Below are 20,673 nucleotides of genomic sequence, written 5' to 3'. Positions count from 1 at the left end.
TGCAAATAATTATATTGCCGTTGTCAAAGAATATTAACAGGTATTAACAGCTAATAACAGATAACAAAAGCGTTGCTTCATAGGCTAATGTAGGCCTACGTCGCCACCTGTCCCTCGGGTAGGCTAGCTAGTTCGTTAGTAATTGAAATTGAACAATGAGAAAGGCTTAGATAAGTACCATACACAGCATCATGTTAGAAGGTAATTTACACAATGTAGTCGGCTGTTTGTAAAAAATAGTTTGTTTTTAGTGATTTACTTTTTTCTCCCTGCAGCTTCAAATAAGCATCATACATCTTAACTATCTCTCTGCCAATGCTAATATTTTATATCTATAATCTTTCTTATCTATCTACTATCTGTGTATCTAATCTGTTTTGTTTATCTGTCTATTCAGTTTGTCTGTGTCTTTGTAAATTAGGTAATCTTTCAATATGCCAGGCAGCACATGTAAAACATGCCCCTCCTGCAAAACCATTCTGCCTTGCGCTAAAAAGGTTTGCAGGCACTGCAAAATGGTCCAGCCTGTAAAGGAACGCCTCAAAATTGCCTTGAGAAAATTTGAGGCTAAGCGGGAAGAGTGGGCGTCTTCCCGCAAGAAGAACCACAACATGGCTGTTGTCAAGCAGGAAATGTTCCTCCTGGTATGTAAACAATTCAGATTAATTATGTTCTACCTTTAACTGTCTGAATCACTATTGCTTTGAATAGTAGGTCTTTTTTGATTACTACAGGCAAAACATTAACATGCTGTGATTTCCTTACAGCTCGAAAAGCTTCAAGCAGCAGGATATAAACCTGTCCTGCTGCTTGGAAAAGCCACTAAAAAGAGCCATGTAGTCAAGGTGTTCACACCTCGTTGCACCTTGGCCACATTTGCGGAGGAGTCCCTCAAAAAAATGGGCTCCATCCATGAGTACATTTGTCAAGGTATGATTCTTTATTTTTATAAATTCCACACACCCTCTGCTTTGTTTACCAAAATACTAACTGCATCTTGTTATTTGTCCACCACATTCATTTTTATCATGGAACTATTGCTACAATTTTTTTGGTTGCCATTTGCAATTTAATAACCCTTTGCAACACTTTTCAAACATGCACAGGATGGACCCCTTTTGCAAGTGGGACTGCAGAGGGGCCAGAAGAGGGCAGGGGGACCACTCAGGTGAAGACATACAGGAATATCTATGACAATTAAAGAGGCTAATCCTATATATTGTTATATACTGCATATATACTCCAATATATTATGCTACAAATTACAATATACTAAGTCAGCTGTATAAGTGCTAACCTCTTTTCATGTTTGTTTATGGTTATTTATGTGTATAGATGTGTATAGATCTGTATGGTCTTAATTTCATATTTTTTAAAACTGAATTTACACTTGCACTGTTGAAGTTCCACTGTTGGACTTTGAGTGAGTGTTATCTTATGTCATCTTAGATGGACATGGACATGGGAGAGGTGGAGGACAGGGCCGTGCAGGTGGAGGAGGGGGAGGAGGTGGCCCTGCAGGTGGAGGAGGGGGAGGAGGTGGCCCTGCAGTTGGAGGAGGTGGCCCTGCAGGTGGAGGAGGGGGAGGAGGTGGCCCTGCAGTTGGAGGAGGTGGCCCTGCAGGTGGAGGAGGTGGAGGAGGTGGCCCTGCAGGTGGAGGAGGTGGCCCTGCAGGTGGAGGAGGGGGCCCTGCAGGTGGAGGAGGGGGCCCTGCAGGTGGAGGAGGGGGCCCTGCAGGTAGAGGAGGTGGCCCACCCGGACACGGAAGGACCAGGTATGGATTTTTCAATTAAAGCATGCATGAGAAGGTACTAAGTGTCATACAAATAAACATCATTGCCTGAATGAGTAATATTTTATTTTCCATTCCAACAGCGGTCTCTACTGTGCAGAGGAAGCGGAGGAGAAAAGGTATGTTCAGAATGTCTGTACAGATCGAATTGCTAATTGACTACTATTCTTTTCACCATAGCATTACATTTATTGTAGTTATTTTGGAAAAAGGACTGTAATAAGAATGTTGGTTATGACCATTTGAGTCTTTGTTTGAATACCTCAACATTTCTTTCCTACAGAGCATCACAGCCAGAAGGGGCTTGAAAAAAGGAACAAGACTTTACCGAAGAGTAAGATGAAATAGTTTGTAATGATCAGAGCACTGACAAACCCTTTACACAATTTATAATTATGGAATTGTAAATTATTCTCCTGTGTATTCATAGCAGCGATTACAGCATTAATACAGTATTAATAATTACTGTTATTGATTTTATATTTGCGGTATTTTATATTTGCCAGTGGATAAGCATAGATGGTTTTGTTGTGAAAAACATGTTTTTTATATTTTCAGATTGCCCCTACCATATTGGTCGTGACTCCTTCGAAATAAGGAGTTACGGGAAGGAGAGGATGAGAAAGGTTTGACAGACCCATAAAGACCCAGCAAAAACACATGCGTGATTAACTGTAGGAATGACATTCTCGCTGATTGATCATGAGCATGCATATTAAGTGCATACTGTAAATGTAATTTACTCATGTATACAAGTAATTTGCATAAATATTTTGGAATAGTACCGTCAATGCATTTTGTCTATCAAACTCATAGGCTAACACTGAATTTATTATCTTACTAATGAATTTATGGTTCCTTTCCTTGATAGGGCATTAAAGAAGTCCTTGTTGATTGGCAGCCTTGCCCAGTTTGGTATGTATTTAATTTGGTTTCTTTCTGTTTCACTGGGTTTTTTTAAACCACTTCATTGCTTTTCCGAGTATTCTATATTATACCATATTATTTTGCACCATCTTGGTGCAAAATAGCTGCTGCTATTTTAACGTTTAACAGTAGTTCTTCCACCAAACACACTTGCCAACCAGATTTCCTATCAAGTGGTTTCATCATTCCCTTTCTTATGTGTCATACACTATTACATTATTAGATCTTGAATTATTAGAAAATGACTTGAAAGTGTGGTATTGCTCAAGAACAAAAATGTGCAAAGATTGGGCTTGATTTGTAATTGCCTTTATAGATGAGAATCAATATAAAGTAGGTATATACTGTGTGTTATGTAAGTGGAGTTCGACCAATCATCACAAAACGGTTCATTGATATATTATTTGTTCTCTTTTCAGTGGGAAGGAGTGGGCCAGGTCCTGGCAGCCAAAAGATTTGAATTAGTCCCCCTGCCCTCTTCAAATAAAAACATATTTTCAGTCTTTCTAGAATGTGGTGCTACTCCTGATACATGATTGCCCTGCCATTCAAATGTGGTCACTAAGAGCTTAATGACACACACACACATATATATATATATATATATATATATATATATATGTATGGACACAACAGTTAATATAAATATGAATTCCAGTCTGTAGGCAGTACATGGTGGGTAAAGTTAAAGTAACTCAAAAGTTGTGGGCTGAAGGGTCTCTAGCTAATAGAGTAGTAGCAGCAATTAATTGAGTATTTAATCCATTCAATGTATTTAAGATATGCATCCAGGTATAATTGCAAATGGCTATATTGTATAGAAAATATTGATTTTAAACATACAAGTGCAAGCAGGGCCTACTGAATGTCAATTTAGTCACAACAGATTATTAAAATATTGTGCTGATAGATCTTTATTCAACACCAAAACACCATATTCTCTTGGATGATTAAGTTAGCTGCTACGTCAAACCAACCATGGTGTGGTGGTGGTTTCATATATGTGAAAGGGCATTCAAATATAGCCTACTACAATAATAATAATAATACATTTTATTTGTAAATCACTTTTCATAAAAATAATCTCAAAGTGCTACAACAAAACACGAAGGGCAATAACACAATAAAATAAATAATAATCTAAGGACCATAGGTGTTATAGGGTGTACCGATGAGAAGGCTGTTACAGTAATCAAGCCTGGAGGGGATTAAGGCGTGGACGAGTTTCTCTGCGTCAGAGAAGGTGAGGATTGGGCAGAGTTTTGATCAATGATCAATTAGGAGGCCGAAGCCCTAAAGGACAACCCTGTCTCATGAAAATTACGTTCCCAGAGAACTATTCGGCATTCTCAATTACGTTTGTCTGAAAACGTATTTTGTCTCGACAGAAAAACATGGTGGCTAAGCCTATGATGGTTGCTATGGACGCTGAAACTAGCAGCCCGAATGCCGTTTAAAGCATGGAAATAAAACCATTGTCTTTGCTGATTATGTTATTTTATGGAACCGTGTAATGATGTTATTTTTCCACACATAAACACAGAACAGTCTGTTCAACCCGGTATCACGCCAAGGCGTGAAATAGATACATTGGTCCACCTCGCAAGGAGTGTTCAGTGTCACGCTATGCCTGACCAAAGCGTGAAGAGATACACGTTTCTTCCGCCCATCTAAATGAATGGAGGAATAGCACCAATAGGGGTCGATATGTTCTCCCAGCATTTGGGGGAAATGGTTACGTATATATATATATATATATATTAGATTAGATTAGAAAACTTTATTTATCCCAAAATGGGCAATTTCGTTCACAGTTTCCAGTCTCACATAATAGATTACTTAATAAATACAATAAATAGCAATAGGAGGTAGACAAAAACATATATCAAAGGCAGTCCAACACACACATTTAACTCACAATTCATTTCAGCCCGTCAGTAACAACCACCCTGCCCCCGGAAACACCCAGCAACACTGGTGTGCTCTCCACCTACTCCTTACTTTTGTCATCATTTAGTAACCTGATGGTTGCAGGGATAAAAGAGTGGGAGTACCTCATTGTTCTTGTCCTGATTGAACAGTAGCGCCGCCCTGAAGGCATTAGGCATATATATATATATATATATATATATATATATATCCAATATTTTAGGACAGATTGACCATTAAACGTGTTTCTAATAACATTTCTAGCGAGAAATATACTTTTTACTTGCATAATCTTCAGTCAGTGAATGTGTCTGATCTTTTGTTCGATAGTTAGTTTTATGGTCTCCCTAGCATGTTTCAAAGACGTCAGGTTGCTAGGGACGCGACGATCTAGTTGTGGGCCAGCAGAGGGTAACATTTATACCGAATTTGGCCTGTAACCAAATGTATGATATGCTATACGTATAGCCTAGTTTATATGTTATAAATATTTGTTATATGGTCTGGTTATACCTGAACTTGGTTAAAGATGTTCAATGGTCAGATACAGATCATGTTATAACGATAATTGAATAAAAGTTATGGTCTACTTATAGATAGAATATTACACGACGTAATAATTGTATACATATAATAGCCTATATTTTAATATTAAATTAATTAATTACAATAACGGCTTTAAACATGTGACATGCCTACGTTTTTTGGGCCTTTTCTTTTCAATGGGCCTGCGTCAACGTCACGTGACTCTCGGCAAACCACGTTGGTTAAAGACGGCAATGGAGCTTGGTTAGGAAATAGAAAGATATACCATGAAAATATCTTCCCGTAACGGGGCAAACAAGGTGTCATTTGTCATCTACGTTTCGAGGCGATTGCAACGGTGCCATGCATGACCATATTTGACTATGTTTCAGGGTAGTAATTAGCTGTCGATTTTGGAGGCCTTTATAGATAATAACCAGCTATAGATTTGCTACCCGATGGAGTTTTCTGACAAATTACATGTTATTTAGCATCTACATTAGCAGCTGAGTCCAATGAGATCAAGCTCGACCTTGTGCCACACAGAGATCATGCCCTAGACCATAGGTGTACCATGTAAAATACAGGGGCCATGTAGTGTAGGGGGCCGTGTAGGGCCGTGGAGTGTCATGCTTTGTGTCATTGGACTCAGCTCAATGTGTAGATGCTAAATAACATGTCATTTGTCACAAACTTTTATCGGGAAGCAAATCAATAGCTGGTCATTATTGATTAAGGCCTCCAATTTCGACAGCTAATTACTACCATTAAACATGTTTGAATGTGTTCATGTGTGGCACCGTTGCAATCGCCTGGAAGCGTAGATATTGAAGGACATCTTGTTTGCCCTCTTACGCACCGGCCCTACAAGAAATTACTCAGCAAGTGCTCCATCTTGTTGCACCTCACCCAGCGGCTCGCTTACAAGATTTTGGTCTGAAGTTCTACCCAAACCTACACCCTAGCCATCCAACATGCATATCTGAGAATCAGGCCTCTCTTTAATAATGACAAAAAGTTATGAGAGAAACACACATTAACTTTTTGTTATCTCATAAGCGGCGTGGTGCCGGCTCCTTTTGACCTTTTGACCCCCGACTTCAAAAACGTGGCCACAGGCCAGCTGTGTCTACACACCTTTAGCCACAAATGTACACCTCCATCCCACAAAAAATGGGGACTAGAAACTAACCTCTGTCTTATGTACATTTACTGTACTGTTGGAGGTCACGCCCCTTTGCCGACCTTTTCGAGATAGCTAGGGATGCTAAAATGTTTACACACATTTCCCGGGGCCCCGTGTACGACATATCCGAGATTTGGAGTTCTAGCCCTTAGAGAAAAAAAGTTTTCCCAAATGGAGTGTCATTTGGACAAAGCCCCTCAGAAGTGTAGCCTGCAAGACCTAATGGTTCAGAATGTGGTGGAAAAACAGTTTTTGAGATAGGAAGGTCCTACCGCCCTGAAATTTTAATACCTTGTTCTAGGGCCTAACTGGGACCTCCGCACCGAAACTTGGCCCGGTCGGACCCCGAGGGCAGGAAGGGGGGGCCCTTCCTGTCCGAGACTTGGCCCGGTCAGACCCCGAGGGCAGGCCCCCCCTTCCTGCCCTCGGGGTCCGACCGGGCCAAGTTTCGGTGCGGAGGTCCCAGTTAGGCCCTAGAATAAGGTATTAAAATTTCAGGGCGGTAGGACCTTCCTATCTCAAAAACTTTTTCCACCACATTCTGAACCATTAGGTCTTGCAGGCTACACTTCTGAGGGGCTTTGTCCAAATGACACTCTATTTGGGAAAACTTTTTTTCTCTAAGGGCTAGAACTCCAAATCTCGGATATGTCGTACACGGGGCCCCGGGAAATGTGTGTAAACATTTTAGCATCTCTAGCTATCTCGAAAAGGTGGAAAAAGGGGCGTGACCTCCAACAGTAGAGTAAATGTATATGACAGAGGTTATGTTTCTAGTCCCCATTTACTGTGGGATGTAGGTGTACATTTGTGGCTTAAGGTGGGTAGACACAGCTGGCCTGTGGACACGTTTTTGAAGTCTGGGGTCAAAAGGTCAAAAGGAGCCGGCACCACACCGCTTATGAGATAACAAAAAGTTAATGTGCATTTCTCTCATAACTTGTCCTTAAAGTGACTGTCAACGTATGCTTTTGGCGACTGGGTTGCCATACCACAAAGGTTCAAAATAGTTTTTCATCAACCCCCAAACCTTGACATTCTTTCTCATTATAACAAGATATTTCTCGAATCTCATCCACTTCTGAAATTGTATATATGAATGAAATTCATAGTATCCGCGTTTACATGGCACATCTGATCCGCATAGATTTCTATGCGTCATAGATCTCTTCCTAAAATGTGATCCGAATGTACTGTATACATGGCAGTAACAAAAGTGTCCGTTAAGTCTCGTGCATAGAAATCTATGCGGAACAGATGTGTCCATGTCAATAAGGCTAGTGAGGTTATAGCACTATTTATTCTCACCCACCCCATCTTGAATTGAAGAGATAGATTTTTTTATTTTTTTATTTTAAACATAGCAATAACAATGATCATTTGTGTACATCAAGCGAGGCACGAAACCACACCATCAACTAAGTTGCTTGTTCTCTTGCATCTTCCTCATCCTCGCTGGTGTCTGGACTGACCAGGCCCATCGGATCACATTCCTCTTCCTCACAAACATCAAGGAGGACAGAGGCCAATGGACCTAGAGCAGTCTTATACCGCTGCAGGACCATTTGATGTCGTTCTTCCACTTCCGCAAGTCTTCTTGCCAAGAGACAGTGAAGTCCATTTTCATCTTCTACAAGTAGAGGACAGAAAACCCAACGACGTTAATATATATTGAAACATCCCCCACTAATTGAATACATTAAATGGGATCCCCAAAACTTGTCTTTAACTTACCGTATCTTGCAAGCTCCGTCTTGAGGGCCACTCCCAGGTTCTGCAACCACGTACAGTGCTGGGCCATCTCCAACACCAGGATAGGGAGCTCCTCTTCCAGCCGTGTTTTCAGCATTTCCTGGTCGTGCAGTCGTTTCTTGACCCCGATTGTTACTAATGATCCAAAATATTAAGATCAATACATGAGTATCTGGCATAACATTTAGCAATGCAACCATAATGGAAACAGAATTTAGAAATGATGTTTCTTTCCCAAAATCGTTTTATATATTACAAAACCACCATTATATTTAATATATCATTTCAGGATAGTTCACTATTCCGATATACTGCATGACATTTTAAAAGCATTGAAAAATGCATACCACTGCCATAGTCCTCCCATGGCCATATTGCGCCAGTGCTCTGTCCAGCCAAAGAGTGGTCAACCAAGGCCACATCAATCCTTTTGGAGAGGTCTGCAACAAGACTGTTGTATTTATCAATCTCCTGGAGAAGGCGCTTTTTGTCTTCCGTCAACTTTCTTCGGAGACGATGGCGAAGCTTGTTGCTGTCTAGATTGTTTAGGAGAAACGTAATATGCAGACACAAAAACCTTGTATAGGTTATATTAAAAACAATATAGATACATTGTTAGGTATACCGGATAACTCAAGAAAAAGCCTACATACCATTCTGACGGTAGAGGGTTTGTTTCTGTTGCTTTAGACCCAGATGGAGACCCTCAATGGACTGCTGGAGAACGTGCAGACCCGTTACTGGGGTCTCTGTAGATATCCGTTAGGGTGAAATTAAGCTCAGTGTACTGTATTCTATACAATGCAACCGAGTTTTCTAGATTTTTGCAGCACTAATGCTTCACTGATTGTGTATTATTTTGATTACCGTTTGAACACAAATGTCTGTAAGGAAACTGCAAAAAGGCATGTATATTGTTCTGTCCTCACCGCTCTCTGCCCATTCCTTGACTTCAGCAATCCACTGTACAGCCATTGCATTTGAGCACTGCAGGTCCTTCTGCAGTTGTGACAGCCTCTCTGCCTCTTCTTCTGCCCTTTTAGATGTCTAAAATATTTACAATAGGAACTCAGTCTGCCTAACAACTGGCACAAAAACATACATGAATATGAAACATACCTTCACATATCTTGTGGAGAGGGCCTTGTGTAGCGTCTCTGCTTTGTGATGGTTCCAACCCATTGCATGCACAGTGAGCATGTCCACACGTGCTGGTATAAGGAGAATTACATTATGTTCTGCAATATATGAGCAATATTAGATGATAGCATAAACTCAGACCAAAGTGACTTACCTGCTTTTGACATGTACTTTGTTGTCAGGGCACAACGGGAGAGGTAGCTGTTTATTTGCTCCACCTCCTCACCGGCAGTTGTGCCTGCTCCCTTCTGATTCCGACCACTCCATTTTATCTGTTGCAAGGATGGGTGGATTTGGGGTTCATTAGAGCCTATGAAGCAGTTGGAAAACGTGGACAAATATTATGGAAAAGGAATTCAGCTTAAAGCTGTCCATTCCTATAGTAACACATGGCGTATTCATTTGAAAATAACAGATAACAGACATACCTCACACTTGGTAGCATGAGCTCTTGCATGCATGATGCTCAGGAAGGGCTTCATTTCTGTGAGGCTCTTGAGAGCTGGAATGACCGAAGCAACTTTTTGTAGGTATGGCCAGTATTTGCATGCCACATCCATAGCAAAAAACTGTGCCTTGCTTGGGAGAAGCTCCCTTTGGAGATACATAGGATACGCAAATATCTCTCCTCGGTACATGTTAAGGGCTTTTAAAAGGAAGCCATGCTGACACACCGCAACCTCAACGCCTTCCTCATCCAGTTTAGAGGCCCGCCTAGAGGTCTCCCTTGCTGCTGCCCATTGAGAGTCTCCACATGTGCCTCTCCCCTTTATCTGTGAATATAGTGCATACACATATTGTTAATGTAATTCACGACAAAAGAGTAGGGAGTATGGAATACTTCTAGAAGTCCAGGAAATGCAATGATTCCTTTAGTAACAGAACTATTTGAGTGTTTAAACTTAGCTTAAACTTACATTCTTCACCGCCATCTGTATTGTGTTGACAAAATCAGACACCTCACTGTCTTTGGCTAGAAATAGCCCATCAAAAAAGGGAGTGTCATTAGATCTAGGGGAAAAATATATAACATCCATTACCTACTCTTGTTGTCACTTACAGTCACGACTCAATTACCAAAGAGAACTTAAAGTGCACCTTCCAGTATGGCCAAAGCGATAAAGCTTCCTGTTGCCATCTGCTGACACTGCTACCATTTCAGGTGTGCAGGCAGGGCAGGTGAAAGGGGTATCACAGCAGAGCTGGTCTTTCTCAAAGGAGGCGTATGCAAACTCAAGAAAGCTCCTCTGCAGGGCATCCCCGTTGATCTGTCCAGACTAGAAAGTATATCAGAATATGGAAAACATTTTTGAGATAGTCAAAAAAAAATAAAAAAATTGCTGACAATATTGGTGAGCATAATAAATAGTATTGCTGATGTCACTTACTCTTCCTGCACACAGTGTGCGATGTTCCAGCATTTTTGCAAGGGCTTGCCTGGAGAATCCAGGTGAGATCAACTTCAGCTCCTGAAAGGTGTTGAGGAGGTCCACCGTGTAGATTGTGGAAGCATTTGCAGAAGCTGGCCAATATCCACTCCTGACTAGGTCTCTCACATCAGGGGCCCACTGCTGCAGGCATGTTTGGCACACATAACGTGGCAAATGCAAATCATAACGCCCTAACGAAAAAAACAACATTAGTCATAATCATTGACAAATTGTATATTAGACTAACAGAAGTCTAAATAGAGAACTGGTTTCTACCATTGATGGTAATCAAGATGACTGGTTTCCCAGCTTCCACTGTGAAGCTAGGGACCTGGCAGGTGCAGTGCTGTGCTGGCATTGTGGGTAAAATGCGATCTGTCGAAAAGAAAAGTGAACATTCTGTATATGGCAGCAGACTGAATAAACAAGATAAGGATCAGGAAGTCTAGACAGGTAGATTTGTCAGACCTTACCTTGCTCATGTGTGGCATATATTCCAGTCTCTCCTCTTGAGATACATGTGGATGGGGGAATGGCTTTAAAGAAGCCATCCACCACGCTGTCCCTGTTGTGGAGTGGCCGTTTGCTGTGGTTATGCATGTCGCAGGCCCCACAAAACCACTGCTCCGGAAGGCACTCTCTGCACCTAAGCAGACAAAACACTCAAGTCAAGTCACTCAATTTATATGATATACTTTTTTTAGTGTACATAGATACATTCTATTATTTGATTGATGAACATCCAACCTTATAACAGCCGGCTTGTGGCAGAAGCAACACAATGGCTTGCCAACAGCCTCAGATTCCAAAAGGCATCTGAGGTGGTACGGCCGTGCTTCCTCCCAACGGTCAGAGGCTTTCTGCTGCCTAACAGACCACGATGATGCTGCGCTTCTCTCAGGCTCAGCAGGACAGGGGCTTGAATCCAGTAGGGCAGAAAGCCTCTCCATGTTTTGTTCTGCAAATAAAATATAACCAAATGATCTACATTCTATATACAGTATTTGGATTTCAGAATTAAACACTGTATATTTACCAAACATCTCTTGAGGATTTTGCTGTGCTCTGGGTAAGGGCAAGGAATCCTCTGAAGGAAGTGCCAACACCTCAGTGTCCATGCCTGTTAAACAGTACATGACAGATTAATATATCTCTACGGCAGACACTCAAGTGCTTGCACTGCTGCAAGAAACTCATTTGACAGTAAGTACGTCAATCAAACGGTCGTACGGCACTCCCTCTCCCCCGCTCCCATGTACTTGTACTTGGAATGGGTAGAGTCAGCGTTGAAGGAGAGGGGGTAGGACCATTTGAGTTGTGTATTTTCAAAATCTGCTGGCGTTTCGCAAATCCCATACCCAACCTTTAACGGTCCAAATGTTACAAATCGACTTTGACCCACGGGAACGAAAAATCGAATAATAGAAAATTCTGACCCATCCCTAATTGCCATGGGTAATTGTTTGTCACCAAATTAAACTAATCTGAATTTGCACATAAACAAACCTGTAGTTAGGCCACTCCATCGGTCTGCACGGCCTGTATGGCCCGCACGGCCTCCACGTCTCCCTCTGGCCTTGCCGCGTCCGCTCCGTTTGGTTGAGCTCCGTGGTGAATCCCCTCCAGATCTTGCCCGATTGACATTCTCCGCAGCCTCCTGTGTGTTTAAGTCCAACATCTTGTTAGACGGAGTTTCTGAGGTACTGAAACATTCATTTCATGTACAAGTTCAAGTTCAGTTAATGTACAAAAGGTTGTTACCATGGCTTCTGCAAGGAATTGGTCATGCATCAACCCAACGGCAAGGTGTCTTCCTTCTGTGCGGGGGTCACGGAGATCCAGGTCAAACAACTTGTCCATAGCAACACGAGAGAAAAGTTACAGCGATAGAATGAATAGAACTACTGCCGACAATCGATCTTGAGAATGCTTGTAAGATTAGCAGTCCTATCTATATGTCGCTCGAGAGCAGCGTCATAGAGCTCGTAAGTTCGCCCCTTCCGGTAGGCCCCCCATGGGACCTCTGAGATCGAAAAATATGAATGGGTTTCAATGGAGAGAAAGTAATTATTTTCTGGTCCCCGTCTTTATATGTGCTGGATTACACATATGTATACGTAGCGGAAGAGTCGGAGCCAGGCTGAGCCAAAGTCGGCGCATTTTCCACATAGCCTGCATTAATAGAGTCATTTTTTAGTTTTTATAGTTTTTTATAGCTGCTAGGCGTAAAGAGTTCATCTTTCAAAGCGGGATGTTTATTGCGGGGGAGGAGCCACGGCGGCAGTCGTGATCGTAATTTCCGGTTAGTGCACCACGGAGTACTCGATTTGGAACAGCACTCACATCTGAAAAATTAACGTAGTAGATAGTACGGATAGTATACTTCCTTTAAGTATACTCATGGAAGTACAGGTATTGGAACACGGCAGCCTTAACAGCATAGCCTATTTGTATAATAAGGGAAATAATTACTTTTCCAAAGCCAAAACTTACTTTATTTTTCAAGTTTTACAAAGAAGAAATCTAAAAATCATTGTACAAGATACTGTGTGTGTGTGTGTGTGTATGTGTGTGTGTGTGTGTGTGTGTGTGTGTGTGTGTGTGTGTGTGTGTGTGTGTATAACACGCTATTTTATGTTGAAATGCGACGTAATCCAGTGTTCACGAAAAGTACACTGTCAACGTATGCTTTTGGTGACTGGGTTGGCTCTCAGATATACGTGTTTCTAACAAGATGATATCATTAAAAGTTACATAAAGTAACAGTTTAATAACACAAACGCAGGAAGCACGTGAGCTGCTAGTTTAGCGAAAGCAACCTGACGTCGTTGAAACATGCGAGCGAGCCGATCAAATCCTAATAACTATAAAACTAAAGATCAGACACAATCACTGACTAAAGATTATGCAAGTAAAAAGTATATTTCTCGCTAGAAATGTTATTAGAAACACGTTTAACGGTGAATCGGTCCTAAAATATTGCATTTCCCATTCAGATAATAAAGATTAATAAAGATCATACACATTCACTGACTGAAGATTATGTAAGGAAAATGTACATTTCTCGCTAGAAAAGTCATTAGAAACGCGTTTAATGGTGTATCTGTCCTAAAATATTGCATTTCCCATTCAGATAATAAAGATTAATAAAGATCATACACATTCACTGTCTGAAGATTATGTAAGGAAAATTTACATTTCTCGCTAGAAATGTCATTAGAAACGCGTTTAATGGTGTATCTGTCCTAAAATATTGCATTTCCCATTCAGATAATAAAGATTAATATAATCTACGCCGTGTTCCGGAGCCGCGGGGGATTCTGGGAATTGGGGTTCTCAGTTGACAAATGGGGCTTTTGTTAACTTGTTTTGTTGTTAGGATACAAACGTGTCTCCCCCCCTCAACAAACGTGTCCCCCCCCCCCCCCTTCAACTAACGTGTGTCCCCCCCCCTACAATCGTGTGTCGTCGTCCCCCTCAACAAACGTGTCTCCCCCCCCCCCCCCCCCCCCTCCCCGGTCAACAACAGTCTCCCCCCCCCCCCCCCCCCTAAACAATCGTGTCCCAAACCCCGAAACCCGCCTCCACAGCGGCACACGTGGATACTGTAGGTATAACACGCTATTTTTTACGTTGAAATGCTACGTATCCAGTGTTCATGGAAACGTGCACCGTCAACGTTTTTTCTTGGCGACTGGGTTGCTGGGTTGGTGTGTCCCCCCCCTCCCCCCCCCCTACAATCGTGTGTCCCCCCCCCCCCCCTCAACAAACGTGTCTCCCCCCCCCCCCCCCCTCCCCGGTCAACAACAGTCTCCCCCCCCCCCCTAAACAATCGTGTCCCAAACCCCGAAACCCGCCTCCACAGCGGCACACGTGGATACTGTAGGTATAACACGCTATTTTTTACGTTGAAATGCTACGTATCCAGTGTTCATGGAAACGTGCACTGTCAACGTTTTTTCTTGGCGACTGGGTTGCTGGGTTGGTGACACAAACCAGCACCGCAAACTTTCTCTCCCGCTTGAGATGACGTGTTTCTTTATAGTGTAACGACCTCGCCGGTGACATAATCATGTCGAGTCATTAGTTGAAGGTAGTTTTAATGGACCAAAAACCAGGTCACTGAAACCCGTAACATTGTAACAACATTGAAACCAACAGCTGAAAACCGGACCCAAACAAACCCCGGTTACCCCGGCAACACGGTCTCACTCGCGTGCAGGCCCCCACCCTCCTGTTCTTCCAAGGCCCTCCCCCAGCTGACCTAATGATTCGCCCCACACGCTGTTTGACAAGAATAACATTACAATACATGCACATAGAACAACTGGCATAACGGACAACGAAATATAATGTAACACATAACACACAAACTATTTAACTGTCCCAGGGTCGCTACAATAGATTCATGGGTCTGATTCGCCGATTTCCCATGCTGATATCCCGAAAGATTCTCGGGCATCTTCGACAATTTGGCTATAGATTGTCTCATTACACGCTAAATAATATAATTATAGCCTAATTATATATATAGGTTTTGGCATAAACATAACTAGGGTGCACTGTACTATCTGCGCACACCCTTTCTGAAGCCTCTCTCTCGCTCTCTCTCTCTCTCTCTCTGTCCCTCCCGCTCTCTCTTTCTCTCTCTCTCGTAGCGTTTTGTGGAGAACGTTAATTGTCTTAGAACACTCCCATTCAGAATGCATTGGTTTACATTTCGTTTTGTGTAACACGCAAAAAGTCGGACTATCGTGCTCGGGAACACGCTTCAATAGATTAACGTTCGTGCGCAGGAGCACGCAATGGCGTGATACCGGGTTGTCTAATTCATTGTCAGTATGACTACAAATTATTGAAACAGTTGGGATAACTCTGAATTTTGTGTTTGTCTTCTCAACTAGTGAAATGTTTTCAAACTAAGAAACATGATTCAATTGAAATTAAGAATGTCAGTCAAAAGGATGTACGGATAATCGCTTCTGTCATTGGCTGCCTACGTCAGCCAATGACAGTCCAAAAAAAACGTTGACAGGCAAAAAACCTTTCTGCTGCCGCCATTTTCTCTCATTTTCACAACATCGAAGTCGGTTCGGTAGTTTGGATTACCCTGCTAGAATCAGAGATCTCTAAGATAGATAGTTTATTTGAAAATAAAAGAGAAAACTATTTTGTAAAGCCATTTCTTGATAACTCTGATATAGTTAAACTTCAGTGTAACTGCGTGTCGCGCGTGACCCCCCGTCTATCTCCAGCGCGAGGCCGAGCTGATTGTGTACTCGGCAGGTGAGGTCAATGTGACGGAGAAACCCACAGCCGTCACACAGAGACATTCTCCTTTCTCCTCACGAAGAAACTGGTGCCTGCTCCACAGTTTGTCATCACGGTGGGTTGAGTTAATTAAATGTGTTTTGTCTTGTCTTTTGCTAACTTGGTAAGTTAGCTACTGCTAACTTAGCAGTAGCTAACGTAGCTTGTGGTAAGTTAGCCAGTTTCAGCCCAGCTCGGATGGATTGGTTTTTCAGGGGTATGTCATGATGACCATGAGACTCTAGGTCTCACGTCCAATTTCTCACAAAGTTAGTAAGTAGTTACTAAAAAACTAAAACACATTCATAACTGATAATGTCACGGCGCGAAAAAGAGGCGCGAAAAAGAGCCACGCATGCGCACAGACAGAGCGGCGCACAGCACTTTCTCTGTTGTGCTTTTACGTTATTCAGAGAAAAGAGAAATATTAAATTCAATTAAATTGTATTTGTATAGCCCTTAATCACCTGTTTCTGATAAATCGCTGTCTAATCAAGTTTCATTCTCTGCCTCTTCCGTGGTCATTACAATATTATGAATAGACTAGACTGCGTCGGGTTCTCCGACGTCTCTCCCTCTTGGCCTGCCCATAACAGGATCGAATATTAAAGCTAGGGTAGGCGATTTCTTTACTGAAATATTTTGATGAGCTACACAAAACACCATTATTTCCTAAGGCTGTGAGGAGGCTTACCTTTCTGTATGTATCGAGCTGAAAAAAGTTTGTCTTCTGTTTTAATTTTGTTTATTTCCAATAGATCGAAGCTGAATTCACTCGAATCACTTCAGCTGACTTGAGAGGGTCCTTCTTTTCCGGGCTGGGACAGCATTTGCCACGACTACTTCAGCTCTACAGGGCCAGCAGCTTTCCAGAGCTGAAAAAGGTCCTAAGCATGCTTGAGGAGGATGTAAGTATATTTGCTCAGGGATGCAAAAATGTATCAGTCAAAGATACTTTCGATCAATACTCACTCTCAAGTTTAATAACATTGATTTATAATTTGGCTGATGCCGCAGGTGATATCATTACACTAGAAATCCCAGCATGTAAGATGTCTTTTTTTTCTCAGCATGTATGAAGAACATATAAGATTGTATATTTTCAACTTATACAACTACTATTGCTAACACATAGTAGCATTGTTATCACCATTAACCTCACTAACTCACACACTCTTACTGAAGTGGCGAACCCTTTGTTCGCCCTATTTATTCCTGAGGCAGAGATAGTCCGACACACATTTCTTGGGAAGCACGCACAGAGAGTGTTTAACTTGGTGTTGATTAATTTATTAAGCAATAACTCCGGTTGACTTTCCAGGAAACAACTAAACATAAAAACTCCAAACAATGTAACTGTTTGCTGCCAAAACGGGGTTCTTCGTATTGTACAAAAAAGGGCTTTTCAATGTAAAATAATCTGTCCAATAATGCGTCCAATAGTACGAAATAATACGTCTAATAATGCGAAATGCGTAATGCGTCCAACAGTAATTAGCCTGCCCTATATGAGGGCCTCCAATAGGCTCCAGGTAGAGCGTGACACACCTATTTCCCCAGGTGACACAACAGACTTCATCACCACTTCATCACAAAATGAATAAATATACATATGAATGAAGATTTGATTAATATTTCATACACTTTATAATTCATAACTCATACTTTTAGTCTTAGACTCCTTTACTAAAAAATATTCAACACAAAAGACCTCTAAATGGCTCCAACACTTACTGTTCCTTTCACAATTTATCTCTCCCTCATTGTCTCACTCTGTCACTCATTCATATACTTTCATTCAGAGCACCATTTTGAGAGAGTGAACAAACTGTTGCTTGTTAAATGAAATTAACTTAATTGATCCATAGATTGTTATTGAAGTGAGGTGTCCTCATGGCTACATCTACTTGAGTGGCTAGTTGCTTTTATTGTGTATTCTGTCTCTTAACAGAATTCCAACCAAACAAAAGGGGCTGGCATTCTGAGAGGCCTGCCGTATTTCCTCCGTGAAGATCCTTCAAAGTTCCTCAGGACTGCAGAGGTAAGCTTAGTTATTGTTACTGAATGAATTGATGAAATTCTGTTGCTGGCTGTAAATGTTTTAATGCCAATGCCTGTAGAAAACTGTCCCCGTTTTATTCACCCTATCATTTTGGTTACAATATATGGCATGCCGTTTAGGAAATTTACTTTGAATATATTGAATGAATGTTTGAATATATTGAATGAAAACGGACTCACTGGTGCCATCTTTCGTATGGGCCTATCAGCTTCTACCTGAAGTGTTATTTCAACCAACATCTCTCCTTCAAGAATGATGCATAATGTTCTTTCAGCAATGTTTTGTTGAACATGATTACTCATAAGAGGATCTCCTGGCTGGGAGCTTTGCAGCGGTGGTTGAGGCAGGTCAGTAGTCTGATGGCATGGGGGTAGAAGCTGTATCTGAACCTGCTGGTCCTGGTTCGGATGGTTCGGATGCTCCTGACCCACCTGCCTGACGACTGGAGCGTGAACAGACTGCGGCTGGGATGGCCTGAGCCAGAGAGGACGCGCCGTGCCCTCCCCCCGCAGCACTGGCTGTACAGGTCCCGAACGGCCGGCAGCCCACTCCCGACGACCCGTCCCCGATCACTCTCTGCAGAGCTCCGTGCCTGAGGACAGCACAGCCGCCGCACCAGGCTGCGAAGCCCCCAGCCGTGATACCCTCTTATGAGTAATCATGTTCGCTAACCCTAACCCTAACAAATCATTGCTGAAAGAACATTATGCATCATTCTTGAAGGAGAGATGTTGGTCGAAATAACACTTCAGGTAGAAGCTGCCCATACGAAAGATGGCGCCAGTGCCTTCATGATTTCAGTTTTCATTCAATATATTCAAACATTCATTCCATATATATTTAATTTCCTAAACGGCATGCCATAATGCCGAAACCTGTTCTTGTTTCTCATAGACAGTTAGACAAATACTAAAGAATACAAAAGTAATGCTAAAATATTTCTTCCTTTATTTGTGAAGTCCACAGACATGGAGGACAGCATGATTAGGGGAATGAATGTCGGCATTGTCCTAGTCAAACAAGGAGAGGATCTTCTTGACATATCGGTGGTCCTAGAGGAACAGATCATTCTGCATGGCATCAAGGACTACTCGCATGCAGTAGCTATGTTAATGGGTCTGCTATATGCACTGAAAATTGACTACCCGAAGGAGCTGCAATATACCTTCGAAGTCATTCAGAAGGTTCTCATGAACATCGGCAGTGAGAACTGCTCTGCCAGGGTTCATGGACTGAGGAATAGACTTTTTCGTAAAACTGTGTAGACACTACACTGAGACTGAGAGTTTTCTTTTGAGTTCTGTTACTACTATTCTGTTACTACTATCTGTTACTAGTTCATTACTATTGTAATGGTCACTGACATTCTCAGTTGTAAGAGTTGACAGAGTTGACAGAAGTAGACCGGGTTTGAGGTCTTTCCTGGAAAGTCTTTTTGACCTGTTTGGGTCTGCATCATTTTATTTTATATTTTTCTCATGTTATGTCAGACGTTATGAGTAGATAACTCATTTGTGTTATTCTGAATGTGTTATTGTTTGTGTTATTGTAATATTCTAAATAGACACACACACACACACGGCTCTCTCTCGCTTCTCTCTCTAATTTTTTTTGCACTACATCCCATATCTGCTTCCTCTGGTCTCATCTCCCATATTGCTAATTAATGTTTTATTTTCTCTTTAATAAAACACAGTGACACACACACACCATCTTTGTTTGAATATTTCTCTCCCTCCTGCCTCACTTCCCCTCACTTCATCTTGTCATTGCCTGTCAGTAGGTATCCTTCTCTTGCTGGTACTGAATGGACGTAATGAGTACTCATTTGTGTTATTCTAAAGAGGAGATGTTTTACCCATAAGCTTGTGCTGTTTTTGGGGACGTTTTGTACTTGATGGGATGTGTTGCTGTGTTTACCTTGCCCATCTGGTTTATTAAAGCTTTGAAGAACTGGAATTGATTTGGTTTCTTTGGAACAACCAATAACCTATAGAGATAAGATCTTTAAGCATAATGTAAAATAAAGTTGAAAGAGAATTGCCAAATATGTAGTATAAATTTAATCTTAAGAAGAACTAAATTATGAAAGTTGACTCAAATAGAAATGTATAATGAAGTTGACATAACATAATAAGTTAGGTAAACTAGATATTGTAGGTAGACTGAAATGTAGATTAATTCTTTTCAGCTTTGGAATTCCAGTTGAATTAAATGAAGATTGTGTTGACTCAACTAAATAATTCTATAGGAACTGAAATTTGAAGTTATGTAAACTAAAGGTTCAGTTTATTTGACTAGAAAAGTGTATTTGTTTTGAATCACTACACAATTGTCTCAACTAATCTTCACAAGTTCAGCTAACAGCCCAGACACTAACTTTTGTTAGTTGAAACAACTACTTTTTTTTTTACAGTGTATACGGGGAGCGGGCTGTGCAGTGCACGCTCTAGCATACAGATCTTGGTATAACGATAATTGAATGAAAGCTACATGTCTACTTATAATATAACTAAATCTTTAAATATTTTAAATGAAAGGCCAATATAATATATATTTTAATATTTAATTAATTTAATATTAAACCAATGCATTTCAATCGGGAGATTTTTTTAAAAGT

The 20,673-nt window shown here is 41.4% G+C and overlaps 1 protein-coding gene across 1 annotated transcript; it reads right to left on the bottom strand.

The window, feature by feature from the left end:
* Positions 1–7,682: 7,682 nt before the first annotated feature.
* LOC307072623 (uncharacterized protein) lies at positions 7,683–9,890 on the bottom strand. The gene is made up of 8 exons (XM_079732001.1): positions 9,680–9,890; positions 9,406–9,523; positions 9,231–9,322; positions 9,041–9,158; positions 8,765–8,860; positions 8,459–8,647; positions 8,094–8,246; positions 7,683–7,989 (listed from the first exon to the last, which is right to left on the bottom strand). Exons 1-8 carry the CDS (start codon positions 9,887–9,889, stop codon positions 7,778–7,780), a joined length of 1,188 nt encoding a protein of 395 aa, XP_079588127.1. The 5' UTR covers position 9,890; the 3' UTR covers positions 7,683–7,777.
* Between the last annotated feature and the right edge of the window lie 10,783 nt (positions 9,891–20,673).

The sequence above is a fragment of the Pollachius pollachius genome, assembly GCF_949987615.1.
Source record: "Pollachius pollachius genome assembly, chromosome: 3".
Lineage (NCBI taxonomy): Eukaryota > Metazoa > Chordata > Actinopteri > Gadiformes > Gadidae > Pollachius > Pollachius pollachius.
The sequence above is the reverse complement of the archived record's forward strand: the minus strand, read 5'-3'. Positions and strand labels throughout refer to the sequence as shown.

Bases quoted from the DNA above. Each gene is read 5' to 3' on its own strand.
- LOC307072623 (XM_079732001.1), bottom strand. From the start codon at position 9,889: ATGTACCGAGGAGAGATATTTGCGTATCCTATGTATCTCCAAAGGGAG. The intron at 9,323-9,405 runs GTAAGTCACTTT...TCCTTATACCAG, and splicing joins AAAGTACATGTCAAAAGCAG to CACGTGTGGACATGCTCACT. The intron at 8,861-9,040 runs GTGAGGACAGAA...GGATATCTACAG, and splicing joins CAAGGAATGGGCAGAGAGCG to AGACCCCAGTAACGGGTCTG.